The sequence below is a fragment of the Arvicanthis niloticus genome, chromosome 14, assembly GCF_011762505.2.
Source record: "Arvicanthis niloticus isolate mArvNil1 chromosome 14, mArvNil1.pat.X, whole genome shotgun sequence".
In the NCBI taxonomy this organism is placed as follows: Eukaryota; Metazoa; Chordata; class Mammalia; order Rodentia; family Muridae; genus Arvicanthis; species Arvicanthis niloticus.
Genome location: NC_047671.1, coordinates 28,332,435 through 28,350,861, shown reverse-complemented (window position 1 = coordinate 28,350,861; position 18,427 = coordinate 28,332,435). Strand labels below are relative to the sequence as shown.

The window sequence follows — 18,427 nt, the reverse complement described above, 5'->3', positions numbered from 1 at the left end:
CCCAGTGCTTGGGAGGCAGAGGCAGGTGAATCTCTGAATTGAGACCAGCTAGAGCTACATAGTAAGACCCTGTCTTGGGGGAGGTGGAGGGGGAGAAGAAAGAGGAGAAAGGAGAGGAAGAAAAGAAGAAACAACAATTATAGAGCCTGGTCTGTGGCTTTGGTTAGATGGTAACTTGAAGTGTCATTCTTACACAAACCACTGTAAATGAAACAGGGAAATCTAAAATGGGTTTGATGCCATTTTTATCTAAAATCTGTACTTCAGAGCTCACATGTAACTTGGAAAACAATTAGACACTTGCCTCTGTCACCCAAGTCCCCAGCCAATATAACAGTGTTCCCCACAGTACAGCTGCCTTCACTTAGTGCACTGACCTGCATCCCAAGCCTCTCTGCAAAGCCCTCAAAGGCACACCCACAAGTGTCTGCCCTGGCTTTGTGTGCTTCCCTCGTGTGGCCAAGCTGTGCATTGCTGCTCGAATGTGCTGCTAGTAATAGCTTTGAAGTGTTCTTATGACTTCTCATGCTTTCCATCCTCGTCACCACTGGGATACACCTCAGGAGGTTTATTAGTTCTTTGTGTGTAATGTAATGAATTTGTCTGTTAGCTCTATTGGTTCTAGGGCCTGAAAGTTAACCCTTTTAAAGAAGGGATCATTTTAATAGAATGTGCAGAAAAGCACATAAAACACAGATGTATAACAGACTTGAAATATTTTAAAGTGGACATCTGTCTAGCAGTCAGCTAGGTCTAGAAATAGAGAACTTCCATTCACCCCAGAGACATTCATGTTCTAGTCATTCACATTGGCAAACCCTTCCCTCCAGAGTCACCACTGTTTTGTCTTTGCATTACTGTGCAAGTACCATACAGGTTGTTCGACTTGCCCTGTTACCACTGTGCTTCTGAGAGGTCTCCTTATGGTTACATGGGACTAGTTGATGATCGTTGTTGCCTGCTCTACTACTAGGCTTCCCAGTGTTTTCTTGGCTAGTCTTGACAGTTTATACAAAGAAAAGGATACAGAGTTAGGTTTGATGAAGTCCTCAAAATACTTAAAATGTTTATTCGCTTTCTCAGGATCCAAACTTTTCCTTGTTGAATAACAGCTCATGTAGGGCGGTTCCATTACAGGCCAGTGGTTTGCCTGCAGGAATGGAGGAGGTACAGGGGAGAAGGTGCGTGCTATGGGCCATGCCAGACAGATGCTGGTCGCTATTAGATAGCAAAAACACATCAGGAGACGGAATGAGGACCTACTTTGGGGTTCAGGACTCTGCCTTCCAGAATCTTTTCTGTGCCTATCAGGTAGGTTTCCTTCCCGAGAGCTGCACAAGCCATCCAAGTCCTCCTACTAGCCAGATGGTGTTGGTCTTTAGATTATGGAAACTTGGCTTTGACAGCCCCAAATCCAAGAGAAAACACCAACTTCAAGGAATGCCAAGATTCAGGCTACTGATTCCCTGGAACCAGGAAGGGCAGTAAAACTCCACAGAGTAAAAGAAAAATGTACCCACTGCACCGCCCAGCCTGGCCAAGGGTTCCTGTCAAAAGGAACCCTTCCATCATCAGCCTCACACTGACCTGAATCCTGCATTCTCACAGCCTGCTTTATAAATGGCTTCTACTGCGATCTCTTCCAACAGAACGGATGGGGCAAGAAACTTAACATGGCGTCCCCCTGTGACTGTCCCACACTGTGCTCTCAAGCCCTGCAGAAGACCTATACTTGTCCTTGTCTTACAGGTGGAGAAGCAGAGGCTCAGTGTGAAGAGGCTTTCCCAAGTTCATACCACTCAGATAAACCAAACCCCAGCTAGCAGGATGCCCACCCCACCCCCATTAAACCCTAAATCACAGAGCGTGACACTGTTCCACAATTCCAGAGTGAGCGAGCATCAGCCAGAGCGATGGTTCAATTTTGATGGGAGTCCCTGATGGACCCTTCTTCAGTTCTGCTCCTTTTCTTCTAGAAATTGGATAGTCACATCTGTGGAACAGGGTATGGAGGGAGCCACCAAGACAATGTCACACTTCATTATCAGCAGTCACAGCCCTGTCACTTGGGCTAGGATCTCTTCAGACTGGAGGATGGGATAGTGTCTACATGTTCCACTTTGTACCTGTTCTATAAAGGACATCACAGGCTGACAACTCCCCACCCCCTTTTTCTTCCCTCCTATTCCAGGCCTTGCCCCTGTAGACTTCCTGATGTCTAGCGTTGCTCCTAGGCACCACACAGCTTGCCCCTTTACCCAGTAGAGCCTCACCTCTCTCTCCAAAACACCACACTTCAACTCCCAGCTCAACACATACCAAAAATGACCTTATATCACCCCCTCTTTTCTTGGTGGGCTCTCGTCCCTTCTCTAAGGTCTGGTTCAAGTCCTCTGGGAAGTTTCTGAAATCCCACCAATTCACTGAGGGTTCTTCTCTTGCAGTTCACTTTGTTCTCAGCTCTCAGTATACAACTGCCTGACAAATCTCTTCCCTATCATGTCCTTGAGACCTGGGCCTGGCACTATCCAGCATGGAGCATATTTCAGAAACGCCCAGAGGATGTGTAGATGAAAGCCAACTGGGTCTTAGTAAGTGGGAAGTCATGGGGTGCACGTCTGTCAATCAGCAGTTGGGAGAGGGAGGCAGAACTATCAGTTCAAGGTTATCCTCTGCTACAGATCATGGCCAGCTTAAGTTAGAACTTGTTTTTTTCTTTTAAGGTAGTTTTGTGTAGCCCAGGCTGGCCTTGAATTCACTATCTAGTCAAGGATGACCTTAAACTTCCAGTCCTCCTGCCGCTATCTCCCAAGTGCTGGGATTGTAGGCATACCCCCCATGCCTGGTTAGTGTGCTAGAGATCAAAGCCAGGGCTTTGTGCGTATTAGGCATGTTAGGCAAAGCATCCTACAACCATCTGCATCCCCAAGTTACTCCTTCCTAACATACCAATCAGAACAATGTACACGTAGGCAGACTACTGCTGGGCATTGTGTCCTCAGGTAAGTGACAGCTGCTGGAGCCAGGCAGAGGCAGGCATGGCTGTAACTTCCTACAGACTCACATCATAGGCAGCTTACACAGGTCACCTGAGTACGTGATACTAGCTCCTCCTCTCACAGGCCAACCTGAGACTGAGTCTGGGACACGTTCCAAATCCACATTAGATCCAATCTCTGATACACATCTGCTTTGAGGGTTAATGAACATTGACCACTGAACTGCTATATCTAATAATGTTCAGTGTGTGAAAGCTCTTCACCAGCTGCAGCCGGCCTCATAGGCTCACTTTGTAATCCTAGCACCTTGGGAAGCTGAAGCAATGCCAGCCTGGGCTACAAGTTCCAGACCAATCTAGGCTACAGAGTGAGATCCTGTCTCAGTAAAGGGAGGAAAGAAATACTTGGTGGGGGATGGGGGGAGCATAGGAGGAAAGAAAGAAGAAAGAAAAGCAAGCAAGCAAAGTCAAGGCAAGCATGATGTTTCTTGAGCTTCGCTCAAGCCCGGGGAATTGAAGCTTCGCTTCAGGCTGAGACTACAGCTCCTCAGACTCCGGGAGCTTCCGGACCCAGCCCTGAGCAACCCTGTTGAAATTGGGTCTGAGCCGAAGAAGTTCCAAGCCACTGAAGGGCTCCGGGACAAAGGGAGTGCTTGTGTGGAAAATGGCCTCCCCGACATGAGGTCCTCCAAATGGCACTGGGGTCCTAGAAGAAAAACAAGAAAAGGGGGGCTGTGTGAAGAAGGGTTAACAGACACGTGCATATACGTGATCTCTTGGGGCCTCAGTTTCCCCTTCTAGGCAGCAAAGTTCTATACTATCATTAAGTGGTGTCCTTAGTTTTCTGCCTTGTTCCTTGTTGAAGTAAAAAGATTTCTAGTTAGAGGTGCCATAGGCAAAAGTGCCAGGCTCCCCTTCAGTCAGTACCAGAAGAGAACATGGGAAGGTGGATTTCTCTTTTCTATCTCACTTCCCCTTACAACAAAATACCTACAACCTGGAGGACAGAGGAGGCCTTCCAGAGAATCATCAAAATGCAAGTGACAGAGTCCAGAACACTCTTCAGTCGCCTCCCGCCCCCCGACCACCAGAGGAGAGGGTGCTAAATGAGGTGGCAGAGATGAAGTCCCACTCATCGTGGGCATGTTGGTGCTTTTACCTCAGAGGACAGATTAGCAGACTCTTTTTTAACCTGAAAATGTGTAAACTGTCACCCAGCAACTCTGTCTCTAAGCATATGGCTGGAGGAGGCTCCTGCATGCTCTCGTGAAGAAGCAGAGAGCAGGGCATCAACAAGCAGGGAAACAGTCCACACCCTCTGATGTAGGGGTGGGCCAACCAGAGCCATACTGTGACTCAAGGGAAATAGAATCATATGTTTGAGTGTGGTGGGTTTCAAAAGTACAAAGTTGAGGAAGAAAAGGCTACAAAATGAAACAGCATTTGTACACACACTTTCTTGTAAGCAGCTGCCAGAACAAACTTTCTGAGATCAGGGCATTCTGACAATCTTGTTAACCACTGCAAAGCAAACAGGGATTGGAGAGTGGCCCACAAACAGATCCTGTCTTTACTTCAAGGTCATGTCTATGCTGGACTCCCAGATGTCCCTGCTTCTGGCTACAGTCTTCCATATATCTCCAAATCTCCCCCACCATACCTAGGGACAGCCATGTTCCTTTTTTCTTTTTTTTCATTCCTAGTTGGCTAATACTGTATGTGACCTTTAAGTCTTCTGCTAGGAGAGAGAAGTGCTGGGCATTGAACATGAGGCCTCATGCATGCTAGGCAAGTGCTGAATCCCTCAGTTGCATCTACAACTCTTTTAAGAAATACTGAAAGTTGGGCTGGACAGATGGCTCAGCCGTTAAAGGCTAGGCTCACACACCAAAAATATAAGAAATACTGAAAGCAGTATTCCTGTAGTTCCCCTGCAGGACTAGTGGGAAAGTGTGGAACTGCAAACCTTAACCAGGGTCTGGGATCCTGTCAGGGCAGTTACTACTTGGGGCCTACCCCAGCTAAACCCTGCAGGAACAGGCTGGCCAGTGTTTGAGCCCAGCGGACCTCACGGCTATAACTGGGAGTCCAGCATCTTGGCTGGGCCCTGCTTGTCCACCAGAGAACTCTTTCTTCTCTGTTGCCTCAGGTGCTCCTTCCGTCTCAGAAGAGGCCTCCTTAGCACTGAGGCGTGTACCTCAGCTACCATTCTGAGACACACAAGTGGAAAATGCCTGCAAGCCAGCCAAGTAGAAAGCCAGCTGCCAAGACAGAGCCCACTATGGAGCTGAGTACATCGTCAGGCAGTGGGTGAGGACTTAGGAGGGCCAGCAATTGGGCATGGTAGAACACTTAAGGCTCTTACAGAGACTCTTCTGCCCAGTCCTTCCTGTCAACGCCTCTTGTCCTGACAGCTGTTAAAGGCAGTCATGTCCCTCACTAGCTGTGTATTCTCAGGGACCCCATCCTTCCATCCTTTTTCTTAGGATGGAAGTGTCTGCCTCACAATCTTCATGTGTGGTCTCAGCAGGTACCAAGACAACGGGCCAGCACCTTCCTCTCTGGAACCTTCTTGTTCTCACTCACTGCAACCCAAACCAAAGGAACGTATTCAGAAACAGCCCTGAGGACCAGGAAGCCAACTGCAGTGGAAACACCTCTGCTGGTGCCTCTTCTCCAGATCCACCTTCATCTGGGACTCCTGCTCTGCTTTCAGGCTTCCAGAACAGTGTTCCCCACATTTCCTCCCAATTGACCCATCATCTGCTTTCCCCAACATTTCTACCTAAACAGCAATCTCAGTAGCGGTCCTCAGTAGCTTCTTTTCTGACAGACACGTTACCTCGGACCTCTCATGTCATCTCCACAGCAGCCTTGTGCTTGTGGGGATGCATGCTTCCTCTCACAGGTGGAACAAGAGAGGTGCAGAGAGGTTAAGCTGCTTGTTCAAGACCACACAGCTAGGTCTGGCATCTGCATTTAAGCCTGCCTTAAGGCCATACGTTAAGCCAGTATAGTCCCCTCCTTCAGCAACTCGCAAGTCAGCCATTTCCTGCTTTCCACAGCCTCGAAGCCAACTTCCGGCCCTTTTCCATACTACTGGTGAAAGATAAAGCAGGGTGAACCTAGAACTGGTGAGATGTGGAGGTATCCTCAGAGAAAAACAGTTTTTAATCTCAGAGTTGGATGGAGAGCAAGACAATCCAGATTTCCCGGACTTGAAGCCCTGTGATGCCCCTTCCTCCTGGTTACGTGACTCAGCAAAGTGTTCATATCCCTGAGCCCGCTCTCCACCTTTGTAAAATGACAGCAATCTGGTCCACACAGTAACACAGTAACAGATGGAGGTGTGGCATATTCATCTTTTACTCGCACATGCACGGGCACATATGTACTGAGCACCTAACAGGTGCGAGGCACTCTTCTAGCAAGATCTCAGTGAACATCCACAAAGTTCTGGAGCTAGAGCTAACAAGCAGAAAGTACTCAGGCCTCCCCCACCCTGGCTGTCCCACTCAGCCTGGCTTTACTTGTTGAAGTTTCGATAGTCGCGGAGGAGGGGGGTCTGACTTCTGCTGCCACTCGAGTAGTCTTGGTAGCTGATGAACTCCTGCCAAGGGCAACGGTAGCCTTTGGGGATGGCGGTGTGGTTGAACTTTTCAGGTGGGATGTCCTTCAGCGGCTCCGCGTAGCCTGGGAGTGGAATGGCAGTGGTGACAAGCGAGGTCTGGGCTCTATATCCCACCATCTCTCCCACTAAAACACACCAAGAAAGAATGGCAAGAGCGGGGGGGGGGGGGGTCGGGGGGGAAGGTGATGACGAATCAAGAGATTGGAGATGGGGTTGGGGTGCATGAGAAAGGACAGCCTCTGGATCCTAGGACTCAGGGAGGTCTCCAGCAATGGGGGTCTAGCCTGCACTTTGTAACCAATTTGGGTTGCTTGCTGAGACTCAGAGCCATCGGTGCCCCAGAATGCAGGGCAGCCGCTCACCTGGTGCCAGGGCGTTTGGACTACGGACGGACCCCGTCCCAGCCGCTCCCAGATGGGCGATCCCGGGGTCCCCAGGTGACCCCTGGAACATATGCGTCTCGGAGTGATGGTTCTGCTCCTGCAGGCCATTGGGAACCTGAGCACAGGAGCAGGCTCTCAGAGGGCAGTCGCCAGCTGCTCCCTAGCAGTCAGGTCCCTTCCCACAGCTGTCCCTGGGGAAAGGGCCCTCCTCCTCACCTGAGCCTGTGCAGATCTGCCAGCCACTTTCCCTCGGGCACTACCTGCCAGGATCTGTGGGGGAAATAAACGGGTTGGGACACTCAGCGGAGCAAGAGGTGGTCGGGATTTGATCATCACCACCTAAGGGATGGGAAGGGGAATGAAAGAGCAGGGAGCTTGGGGATGTAGGAAGAATGAGGTGATGGTTCACTGCAAGGAGCCAGTGCCTGTGACGGCGAAATAGCAATAGCACTCATTGCTACTGTAACCTCTAGACAGAATAAGACACTTCTTGAGTCTCAGTTCCCTTCTGGGGGTGGGGAGGAGAGGGCGTGGCGGTGGTAGGATGACAACATGTATGATACATGTGGGACCCTTGGGAAGCACTATCTCAGTCTCCTGGCGAAGGTAGCCATTTCTTAACTTTATCAGTATTTTCCAAAAATACCGCCACCTGCAAAACACTATGTTTTGAGGCAGGATTACTTATGTAGACCAGGCTGGTTTTGAACTTGTTCTGTAGCCCAGGACAACCTTGAAACTCTGATTCCCAGGCTTCTACCTTCCCAGACACTAGGGTTACAAGTGTGTAGCACCACGATGGTGTTGTGTATTGCTGAGGATGGAACCCCGGGTTTCTTGCATGCTAGGAGAGCACTCAGCCAACTGAGCTACACTAACCCCCCCTATTCTTAACTTTGTCTATTGGCCAATGATTCTATGGCAGCAATTCTCAACCTGTGGGCCAGAGCCTCTTTTGCAAACTTGTCTCTAAAAGTATTTACACTATGATTCATAACAATAGCAAAATCCAAGTTATGCAGTAGCAACAAAAATGATTTTATGGTTGGGGACCACCACAACTTGATGAGCTATATTAAAGGGTCATGGCTTTAGGAAGGTCGAGAACCGTTGTTCTATGGCCTCTCCTGTATTTCCTCCCTAAGACCAAGCTGAAGTCTGAAGTGCATCTAACACGAAGTCAACAGCCCAGTGCATTGTCTAATGGGTGCACAAAAGGGATACCCCACTCCCCCCCACAACCACCTACCACCCACCATCCACAGAGGTCCTCTCTGGCTCCCTCTTGACTTGGTTTCCCCAAGAGCACATAATGGCTTACTCACGCCCTGCAAACTTTCTGAAAGCTCAAAGGTAAACTTCTGCACCCGGCGCTGCCTCTTCTGAAAGAGGAGGGATCCACGGTTGTTTCGTAGAGACAGCTCCTCTATCATTAGGTCCTGAGGCACACTCAGCTTCTTCCCCAGGTCCAGCAAAGGGACTGTGGGAGAGGTCAGAGAGGGCTCTTACTATCTCACCTCAAGGAAGCCCCACCACGACTCTGGGACAGCCTCAACTGAGAACATTTCTATATCAGATTAGCCTGTAAGCAAGTCTGTGGGACATTTTCTTGGCTGGTGTATTACTGGTCCCACTCCACTCTCCTTCCCTCGACTGGTGGGAAGGTTAGGGAGACCTCAGTGATGGGTAAGCTTGGCAAGACAGACTTCTCAGGAGGCAGGCTTCATTGAGTAGCACATTTAATTGGGGGAACAAAGACTATCTAAACATTTGGAGAGTGAGTAGAGGTTTTGGGGGTGAGTGTGCATCTTTGGCTGGGGCTAAGGTACTGGGAAGGCCTCCTTTCCATGAAGAGGGATTCCAGGTGCTTGCTAGACATGACTTTATAAGGAGAGAGAGAAAGTCTAACCTGTTAGCCAAGTAACCAGCAGGCTACTTGACTACCCCAATGTTGGCAGAGGTGGGGCTGTAAGGCATGCTCTGAGACATACAGGCCCAGGATGAGATTTTCAGGGTGTGGACACTCCTGAGCCTCAATCTTGCTCCAGGCAGAATCCCCTGCTAGCACTGCTCCTCAGCTTCCATAATATGGGAGGGGAGGGCCCAGCCCACTGTGAGTGGTCCCAACCCTGGGCAGGCAGTCCTGGGTGGTATAAGGAAGCAGTCTGAGCAAGCTGTTGAAAGCAAGCCAGTAAGCAGCGCCCCTCCATGAGTCTCTATATCCCTGCCCAGATTCCCCTCCATGATGGCCTGTGACCGAGACATATGAGCCAAATAAATCTTTCTGCCACAAGTTACTTTTGGACAGGGCGTCTTTATCACAACATTAGAAAGGAAACTAAGAAATGTTTCCTTTACCTAAGTTACTGTCTTAGGGTTTTATTGTCTCAACAAAACACCATAACCAAAGAGCAAGTTGGAGAGGCAAGGATTTGTTTTACACTTCTAGATCCTAGTCCATCATTGGAGGAAGTCAAGACAGGAACTCAAGCAGGGCTGCAACCTGGAAGCAGGAGCTGATGCAGAGGCCATGGAGGGGTGCTGCTTACTGGCTTGCTCCCCATGGCTTCCTCAGCCTGCTTTTTTATAGAACACAGGACCACCAGTCCAGAGATGGCCCCACTCACAATGGGCTGGGCCTTCCCCCCCTTGATCAATAACTGAGAAAATGCCTTACAGCTGGATCTCATGGAAGTATTTCTTAGCTGAGGGTCCCTCCTCTCTGATTACTTAATTTGTATCAAATTGACACACAAAGCCAGGCAGTACAACTGACCCCTTGTCAATTTGACACACAAACACATTATGGTTAAGCCGAAACTTCTTCCTTTCTTATTCATTCCCAAGATCTCACATTAAAAACAACTTTAAAAGTCCACCGGTTTTACAGATGCAAACACATCAAAATTTCAATCTCTTTAAAATATCCAATCTCTCTTTAAAAATCCAAAAAGAAAAAAAAATCTCTTTTAAAAAGTTCATGGTCGCCAGGCAGTGGTGGCGCACACCTTTAATCCCAGCACTTGGGAAGCAGAGGCAGGCAGATTTCTGAGTTCGAGGCCAGCCTGGTCTACAGAGTGAGTTCCAGGACAGCCAGGACTACACAGAGAAACCCCGTCTCGAAAAAAAAAAAAAAAAAAAGAGCAAAAGGCATAAGTATATATTTAACCAACAAAGGAAGTCCCCTGGAAGACAAAGTGATGTCACGCTAAGGATAGTGGTGAAAGAGGTTTCTACGTGGGCATCTTAGCTAACGTTGCCAGTCTTCAACATCCGATACAGGATGGCGTTGTTCAGTGGAAGACCCTAAGGCCTATCTCTTCTAGCACAGAAATATATATATAATTAGCCTCCTGTGTCAACAGGTGAATAAATGCCATTTTAGGCTAGTAAGCTGGATGCAGTCAGGAAGGAAGCAAAACAGATACAGAGAACCAATGACTTCACCCAGTTTATGTGGAGGAGAAAAATACCCTGGAAACCTAGGGGAGCCAGCAAGGCAGAAATAGAGAGAAGGGGTACCCGAAAGATGTCAGAGACAAGATATGGCCCAAGGAGTCAATTCTGCTGATGTGTCAAACCAGATGAGACCTGGAAACTGACCATTAGAGTTTTCAAGTTGGGTCATGGAGCATTTGCCTGTGAACATGTAGATGGAGAGAGAGGAGGACTCAAGAGAAAACAGACAGTGGAGTAAGGGCGTGATGAGCCAGAAATAGGATGCAGAACGTTCTGTGAGTGCGGCTGTGCGGCTGTGCAGCTGCCTAGTTTCTTCAAACAAAAGGAGAAAGAAAGAAAAGGAAAGACAGGAAGGCAGGAAGGAAGAAGAGAAGGGGCTGTTTTAGATTAAATAATATTTAAGAAATATAGTAACAAAACAAGAACCAAGCACCTCAGTTGGATCCTGATTAAAACTACAAACAGGTGGAGAGATGGACGAGCATTTAAGAACACTGGCTGACCCTGCTGAGGAATTGGACCCCGGGTTCAATTCCTCAAACCATCAAGGCAGCTCACACCTGTCTGAAACTTCAGCTCCAGAGTGGTGTTTGGTGTGCGTTCACCACCCTCTTCTGGCCACTGCCAGAACTGCATGAATGTGGTGCACATACATGTAGGCAAAAACACCCCCCCCACACACACACACACACAAAATACAACTAAGTAAGTCTTTAAAAATTTGTGCTTTTTTTTTGAGACAGGGTTTTTCTGGGTAGCCTTGGGTGTCCTGAAACTGGCTTTGCAGAACAGGCTGGCTTTGAACTCAGAGATCAGCCTGACCTCTGCCTCCTAAGTGCTGGGATTAAAGGCATATGCTACCACTGCCCAGCTTAAAAACTTTAAACACTACTAAATGTAGTTCTAAAATTAAATTAACCTATTAAATTAAATTAAATCTGAATATGGACAAGTTCTTAGATGCCACTAAATTATTACTGCTGTTACTGTTCAATGTGCTAATATTCTGTGACACACAGAATATGTTATTTTTCTTCCTCTGGTTGTAGAATCTGGGGAGGGGGCGGCGACACACTCTTTAGGGAAAGGATCACCCTCTTCTGCATTAATTTTGGAACTAATAATAAAGGAGAACTGTGGGGCTTGTATCCTACTTCCATTTGAGTTTGGAAATTTGGAAAGTAAAACTGTTAGCACTAAATGTCCACCTCTCTGAAGGGTAGTGGCCATAGGTAGCTGTGGAATCAGGAAGGAGGGGCTTTTCATGAAGGGCATGGACAATAGCTGCTGATGCAAGAGAGAGAGGAAAGATGATGAAGGGCTGTTCTTGAGCCTGCAACGAAAAGAGCAGGTGTCCTCAGCCCAGCTGCAGAATTGGATGGCACAGGTGTGCGCACTGCCTCACAGGTGTTCTGTGTTAGCCACTTCACCTTTCTCCTTGTGACAAGGAAGGCTAGCACCCAGGACGAAGATGTGAGAGGTGGTAGCAGAAACTTGCGAGGGGGTTGTGGGGAGAGGTCACCAAACTCACCGCATGGGAGAGTGTACAGACTGCAGAGACAGGTGGACATGTGCCACCAACCACTCCGTTCACAGGAATTCCTAACAGATACTAAGAACGGAAGGAGAATTTGTCCGTCATCCTGTCAACAAATATTTGAAAACAAGGAGTGTGAGGCACACACCTGTAGTTCCAGCACCTAAGGAGCAGGAGGATCGGGAGTTAAAGTTATCCTTGGCTACATAGCAAGTTGAAGGATAGCCTGGGCTACTGGCAACCTTGCTGTAAAAGAACACACAGGAGCATCAGCACCGACAAAAGCTCCAGGTATCCTGGGAACACTTTCTATGTGCTAGGGACACAAAGGGATCTATTCTAGGTTAAAGTGGACGCTTTCAGCTTTCAGAAGAGTATGTCGCCTAACATCTTATTTACATACTGAAAGGACAGTTAGGCTTGACAGGAATTGAAGACCTCATGGAGTTATTCAAATATTAGCACTTAGTGGCACTTAGTGGCTAGAAACCGTTTAAGGTGTTTATCGTCGTTTTTCTCTTTAGAAAAGTTGTTTTACTTATTTTGTGTATGTATGTGTGGTACATACATGTGAGTGTATGAGTGAAGAAGCCAGTATTTACCTCTACCAACCTCTGCCTTCCTGTCTTGAGATAGGCTCTTTCACTGATCTGGAGGCTCACTGCTTAGGCTAGGCTGGCTGTCCAGAAAGCCCATGGAACCTTCTGTCTCTGCCTCCCAGTTCAGAGGTTACAGGCATCTAAGGCCATACTCAATGAATTTTTACAAGTGACCTGAATCATCCTTCCTGCTCCTATTATCACTGTCAATAAGGAAGGAGTCAGACTGAATTTGAACTACAGCTAAGCTTCAATCAGCCCTTTGCACACTCAGACTCTCCTTTCAAGGGTTCCGCCCGAGGCAAGCTTTGGGACCACTGTTGGTGTCAGGCTCCAAACCCAGTGACATCACATCTAGGTGACTCCCACATCGTTGCCAAAGCAACTGCCATACATTCCCAGAATCCACCTGGCTACCTCTTCACCCTTACCATCACCACCCATATAAAATAGGCAGAACCCCCTGACCTCGCTCTCTTCTCTCTCTTCTTCCTCTTCTTCTCCACCCCCCCCCCCACTATGAGTTAATTGGTTGGGTAAATCTGATGTGTTCCAAACAACGATGTGCTAAGGAAGCAGTCGAATGGGATGCAGCAAGATAAATCATCCTAGGATGTAAAGAAACCTGTGGTATGCTGCTGGGTGAAAAAGAAAGCCAGCAGGAGAATGTAGAGAGCTCCTGGTGCAGCCTTCTAGGATATTGGCAAGAATTTGACATTGGGCTAGGACAAGGGAGTGGACTCAAGGTGACTGCAGCTGAGGAATGTGTTCTTTATATCTTGATGGGTATTGTTAAGACCCTGAATACAGTAACCATGGGACTTTTATGTTTGTTCCTAAACTACTCTGTTTATGCCTTGTTTGTTCCTTGACTACTCTGTTTATACCTTAGGACTGACCATATTTTTTGTGTGTACCTACAATGATATAAAAGCAGACTGGAAAAAAATAATAAGCCCGCTCCAGCCTCAGCACTGGCTGGAGTCATGTTATAGTGTTGTCTAATTGTCTTTTTTCTTTTCAGTCCTCACTCCTTCCCTTGAGACCCTGTCGACTTAGTTTGGTCAGGAGAACATGGTCCATGTACCTGCATTAATATAAAAATGTAGAGGAGAAAAATTTACACCAGTATGCTGACAGTGGTTAACATATTCAAATTGTTTCATTGGGAAGAACTTTCAAAGCCATTCCCATGTATTTTCTTTGAATTTTTCAAGAACAATTATTTCACGTATGGATGCTTTCCCTGAATGTATGTCTGTGCACCACGTGCATACAATACCCACAGAACCCAGAAGAGAGTGCCAGATCCCCTAGAACTGAAGTTACAAACCATTGTGAACCCCCATGTGGATTCTGGGAACAGAATCCTGGTTGTTCTGGAAGAGCAGCCAGTGCTCTTAACCACTGAGCCATCTCTCTGGGCATTTGTCTGAATATTGTAACTGCGTAAATTATTTACAAAACCACAATGGAAGTAGTGGATCTAGAGACAGAGAGACCAACAGTCAAACCCCAGCTGTGCTACATAGCAATCATGACCACCTGGCCCATCTGAGCCCTCTTTCTGGTTTGCAGAACTGGGATGATAATATGTAATTTAAGCTGTTATGGCTCAGCTGGCTTAATGCATAAAAAGTTTCTAACAGTGTCTAACCCACAGAGCCCAGCAATAATGGTAAGTGCTTTGATTGTTACTGCCCTTTTTTTTTTTTTTTTTTTTTTTTTTTTTTTTTTTTTTTTTTTTTTTCAAAACAGAGTTTCTCTGTGTAGTCCTACTATCCTGGAACTCATTCTGTAGATCAAAGTGGCCTCAAACTAAGAGATCTGCCTGCCTCTGTCTCCTGAATCCTGGGATTAAACGGTGTGCCACCACTGCCTAGCAATTGCTTTTCAGTGGCTACTTTTAATTATAAAATGACATTAGTACATTTGGTGGTTTGGGGGTTTGAAAATGTTTGGCTCAGGGAGTGGCACTATTAGGAGGTGTGCCCTTTCTGGAGTAGGAGTGGCCTTGTTGAAGGAAGTGTGTCACTGTTGGAGTGGGCTTTGAGACCCTCCTCCTAGCCTGAGAGTCAGTCTTCTTTGTTTTGCCTTTGAAACAAGATGTAGAACTCTCAGCCCTTCCAGTGCCATGTCTGCCTGGATGCTGCCGTGTTCCTGCCTTGATAATAGAATGAACCTCTGAACCTGTAAGCTAGCTCCAATTAAGTGTTGTCTTTATAAGAATTGCCTTGGCCATGATGTCTGTTCACAGCAGTAAAACCCTAAGATACCCTGTGTCAAAGGAATAAGCTGGACATGATAGAACAGGAAACCCAATGTCTTCCCCTGGATTCTGTGCACACACACATCCATATACCCACTCATCCACCTGTTCCTGCATCTCCCCCCACCAACACACACTGCACTTTTTAAGGTGCCTATAACAAGTTTGAGGTCAACCTGAGATATATAGGACCCTGTCTCAAAAAATAATAATTTCTAGAAATAAATTTGAAGCCATACAGTATAATCCTTGAGTGCTTCAGTCTCTAGCCCTGACTGAGCTGCAGAGACGCTCTGGAGCAAATGTTTATCAGAGTGTCTCTGTTGCCATCCGGGCCAGTCACCTGGGCGTTTAACCAAAAGGTGTGGGTCTCACCCCAACTACCACACCAAACCATAGTCCCAGGAGCGGATGCTATCAATCTGGATTTTAACCAGCCACACAGAACCACTAAGACCACCTGAAAACTTGAAGCTCCCACTTTGGTTGGATTAATCTTTAGAATATTTGAAATGCTCTAATAAACTCCATGATTACAATGAGAGTTCTCGAAGGTACTTCGTAAAGTTGCTGAACATGGATTTTAGGTGATTTTTTTTTTCATAAAATTAAGACACATTTTAGGAAGATGGTTTGAGTCCAGCTGAGCCACCTTCCCTCCAGTCCCTCTGTGTCCCACCACACACACAATCCTATTTCCAGAAATGGGCGTGGGCTACCTGCCCTGCTCTGAGGCTTAAGTGTGACCCACAGTTGAGCTGAATCTGAGACCAATCCTTGGATCTCAGTTTGGCCTTAGAGGGCTGAGTACAACGTGGTCTTGGAACCAAGGCCCAGTCTGGGATGCTCACCTGTACTAAAGACAGGGTAAGTTCCCACAAAAGCCTCAGAAAGTATCAGGAGTGTGACCAGTGACACACTCCAGACATGTCTAGGGGCTTCTGTGAAAACCCCACTTGCTTGACAGCCCTGGGGCCAGCAGGCCTGAATGGCCATAATCTGAGACCAAGAAGAGTTTGGGGAAGGCAAAGAGCTGGATCCACCTTACCTGGTTCAGCAAGGTCCCCCGGGACAGCCATCGCTGGCTCCTTCTGCTCCTTGGGGATCATCCTGTGGAGGAGAAACTCCCACAGATGGCTCAGGAGACCTTTTTCTCCCAAGACCTCCTCCAAGTCCTTGCCTCCCAGACCCAGCCCTGAACTGACCATAGTCACAGGTGAAAGCTAGTCTTGGAGGGCATTGAAGGTCTCTATGTGAGGGAGGAGATTGTGGGCAAAGGAGGTCACGCAAGTCAGAAGCCAGTCTACTGGGAAGTCACTCTCTTTAAGGGCTTCTTCCTACTAGGGTCTGTCCCAGTGCCTGGGGCTTTGGGATAGGGTAGGTGGGACCTTGGGCACAATTGTCACGGGCTCACCAAGAGCTCTAATTGGAGGCTGGTAGAGGTTGGGGATCATGAGTCAGGCCAGGGTCTCCACACTGATACCCGACACTGAGGCTAGTCAATAGGATGGGCAAAAGCATCACATCCTGGTCCCCCATCTCTCTACCTTTGATCTACTTCCATGGCAACAGAGCTATTGCAGGTAAATGCCAGTATAACCGCCTGACTCTACCAGCCCCATCTCTGCAGTACCCTGTACCCTTTGCAACTTTCTCCTTTTGGAAATATGGCCCCTGCTCACCTGTCTTACCTCAGTTCCCAAGTACCACCACAAGCCTGCAGCCCTCCTCTGTCCCTGCCCGCCATCTCTTCTCTTACCTTTCCTCCATCCCTTCCTTTCACGTCTTAATGCTTTCCAGGAATCATAAAGCAGATTGACAAATGCAATCCCCAGAGAACATGTGTGAGTCCCCAATGCAGTTTCCCTAACGTGGGTCAGAAGATGGAACTCCAACCTCAGTCCCTCATTCCTGCCTGTCCATCACCCTCCCTCCATGGCTTTCAGGTCTTTCCATCTTCCACCTGGGTCCCCATACCCAATAGGACCCTTTTGAACACTGACTGAATAGGCTCCACTGACTTTCTCTGAAAGTATGGACAGGCAATTTGCCAGCTCTGTGCCTCAGTTTCCCCCTTTGTAATTTGACAGCATTGGTTGGACTAAACTGTAGGGATGGGCTTTGGGGCATCTGTAGACCTCTAAAACTGAATGCAAATCTAAGCATGCCTGCACACCCTTGAGGTTTAGGGTCACAAGATAATTGACAAGAACCAACTGTGACTTCTCTGGGTTAGAATGCCATAGTCCGATCTGTACCAAAATAAACATTCACAGGATCTGAAAAAGGTCTCTAATGTTCATGGAGTTGTTTTTCTGCAGGCTGAGATGAGACATCGCCTACCTTTCCCTTACCTTTAACCCCAGCCTTCCCACCTGATGTCCAGGACCCTGGAGCTTATAACTCCCTTCCTCCTAATTCGGTCCCTAGGCCTCTCTAAGGCCCAGACTCCCTGGATCCCTTGCAAGGCCCTGAAAATTACCTTATCTTCTCTACCCTCTCCCCTCTGTCCCAAAAGCTCCCAAAGATGAGAGGATGATGCCTGTACCTGATGGGGCCACAGTAGGTGGGAAGAAATGTCAGACCCCCAAGATTAACACTTCAGTCGGGGAGCTGGAGTTCTAGAGCCTGTGTCTATTGCAGTCTCCCAGGTCAGCGGTCAGCGAGCAGGGTGTGCCCTACAGCCAGTGCTGGCTTCAGCTGACAAGAATCATTCTTGTCTTGTCCGTGGGTCACAGCCTTATTTCGGGCTGCAACAGGAGCTGGGGCCAGATGCTTAAAGCACTGGGCTCTGGGGAAGACAGGTGCCCCGGCAGCAGGCCCTTGCAAACAGAAGGGCTCACACCCCCTGGCTACACACATCCATGTTAGAACTCTTCAGTCACCTGGGAATTCTGAGGATTGGCTGTGTTCGCTGAAGCTTGGTAACTGTTGTATCCCTAGCGTCCAAGCGTAATGCCTAATAGAAATTCAACAGATGTTTGCTGGCTGAATGAAGCATGGATGGAGAAATAAATGATGAATGAATAAATGAATGTTCCCCAATATCTTTTTTTTGACTTTTCCTCCCTTCTCCCTTACCTCCCTCCCTGCTTTCTTCTCATATTCTCTGAGCCTCTGTCCAGGGACTAAAGCCAAATATGCCAAGACTCTATCTTCAAGAGCTCCGCTAGCTCAGACTCCAACTAGTAAAACAGTCTTTGCACTGTGTCTTGACCACTGCTCTGAGAGAACTCAGGGAGCCAGGAACATAGTACCAGCTCAGCCTAGAGCCTGGAAAGGCTTCCCAGAGGAGGAGGCGTTGGCACTGGATCTTGGACCATGCAGGATTCACGGGAGCTCACCAAGCAGAGGGGCCAGGGACCTGGCAGGCAGAGGACAGATCTCTCACAAAGTCTGTTGGGGGTTGACAAGTCAGGCTAGAGCTTGGGACTGAGGGTGGTGCTGGGAGCTGAGACAGGTGGGCAGGGGCCAATTTTCCAAAAGGAAATTGTGTAATAAAGGGCTGATGAAGAGGTTAAGCTGGTGGACTGTGGTGATCAGATTGACAT

At 47.9% G+C, this 18,427-nt stretch overlaps 1 protein-coding gene across 2 annotated transcripts; it reads right to left on the bottom strand.

Moving 5' to 3' along the window:
- Nucleotides 1-291: 291 nt before the first annotated feature.
- Nucleotides 292-18,090, bottom strand: Myoz3 (myozenin 3). Of its 2 annotated transcripts, XM_034518452.2 has the most exons (8): nucleotides 17,958-18,090; nucleotides 17,762-17,835; nucleotides 15,925-15,986; nucleotides 8,338-8,492; nucleotides 7,229-7,282; nucleotides 6,992-7,127; nucleotides 6,529-6,691; nucleotides 292-3,704 (listed from the first exon to the last, which is right to left on the bottom strand). In XM_034518452.2, exons 3-8 carry the CDS (start codon nucleotides 15,983-15,985, stop codon nucleotides 3,536-3,538), a joined length of 738 nt encoding a protein of 245 aa, XP_034374343.1. In that variant the 5' UTR covers nucleotide 15,986; nucleotides 17,762-17,835; nucleotides 17,958-18,090; the 3' UTR covers nucleotides 292-3,535. The 2 variants fall into 2 exon arrangements, with proteins under 2 accessions (XP_034374343.1, XP_076768717.1); XM_076912602.1 differs by lacking the exons at nucleotides 17,762-17,835; nucleotides 17,958-18,090 and adding an exon at nucleotides 17,425-17,631 and having other exon boundaries at nucleotides 293-3,704.
- Between the last annotated feature and the right edge of the window lie 337 nt (nucleotides 18,091-18,427).

Bases quoted from the DNA above. Each gene is read 5' to 3' on its own strand.
- Myoz3 (XM_034518452.2), bottom strand. From the start codon at position 15,985: ATGATCCCCAAGGAGCAGAAGGAGCCAGCGATGGCTGTCCCGGGGGAC. The intron at 8,493-15,924 runs GTAAGGTGGATC...CCTCTCCCACAG, and splicing joins GGGGGACCTTGCTGAACCAG to TCCCTTTGCTGGACCTGGGG. The intron at 7,283-8,337 runs GTGAGTAAGCCA...TTTCCCCCACAG, and splicing joins TTTCAGAAAGTTTGCAGGGC to ATCCTGGCAGGTAGTGCCCG.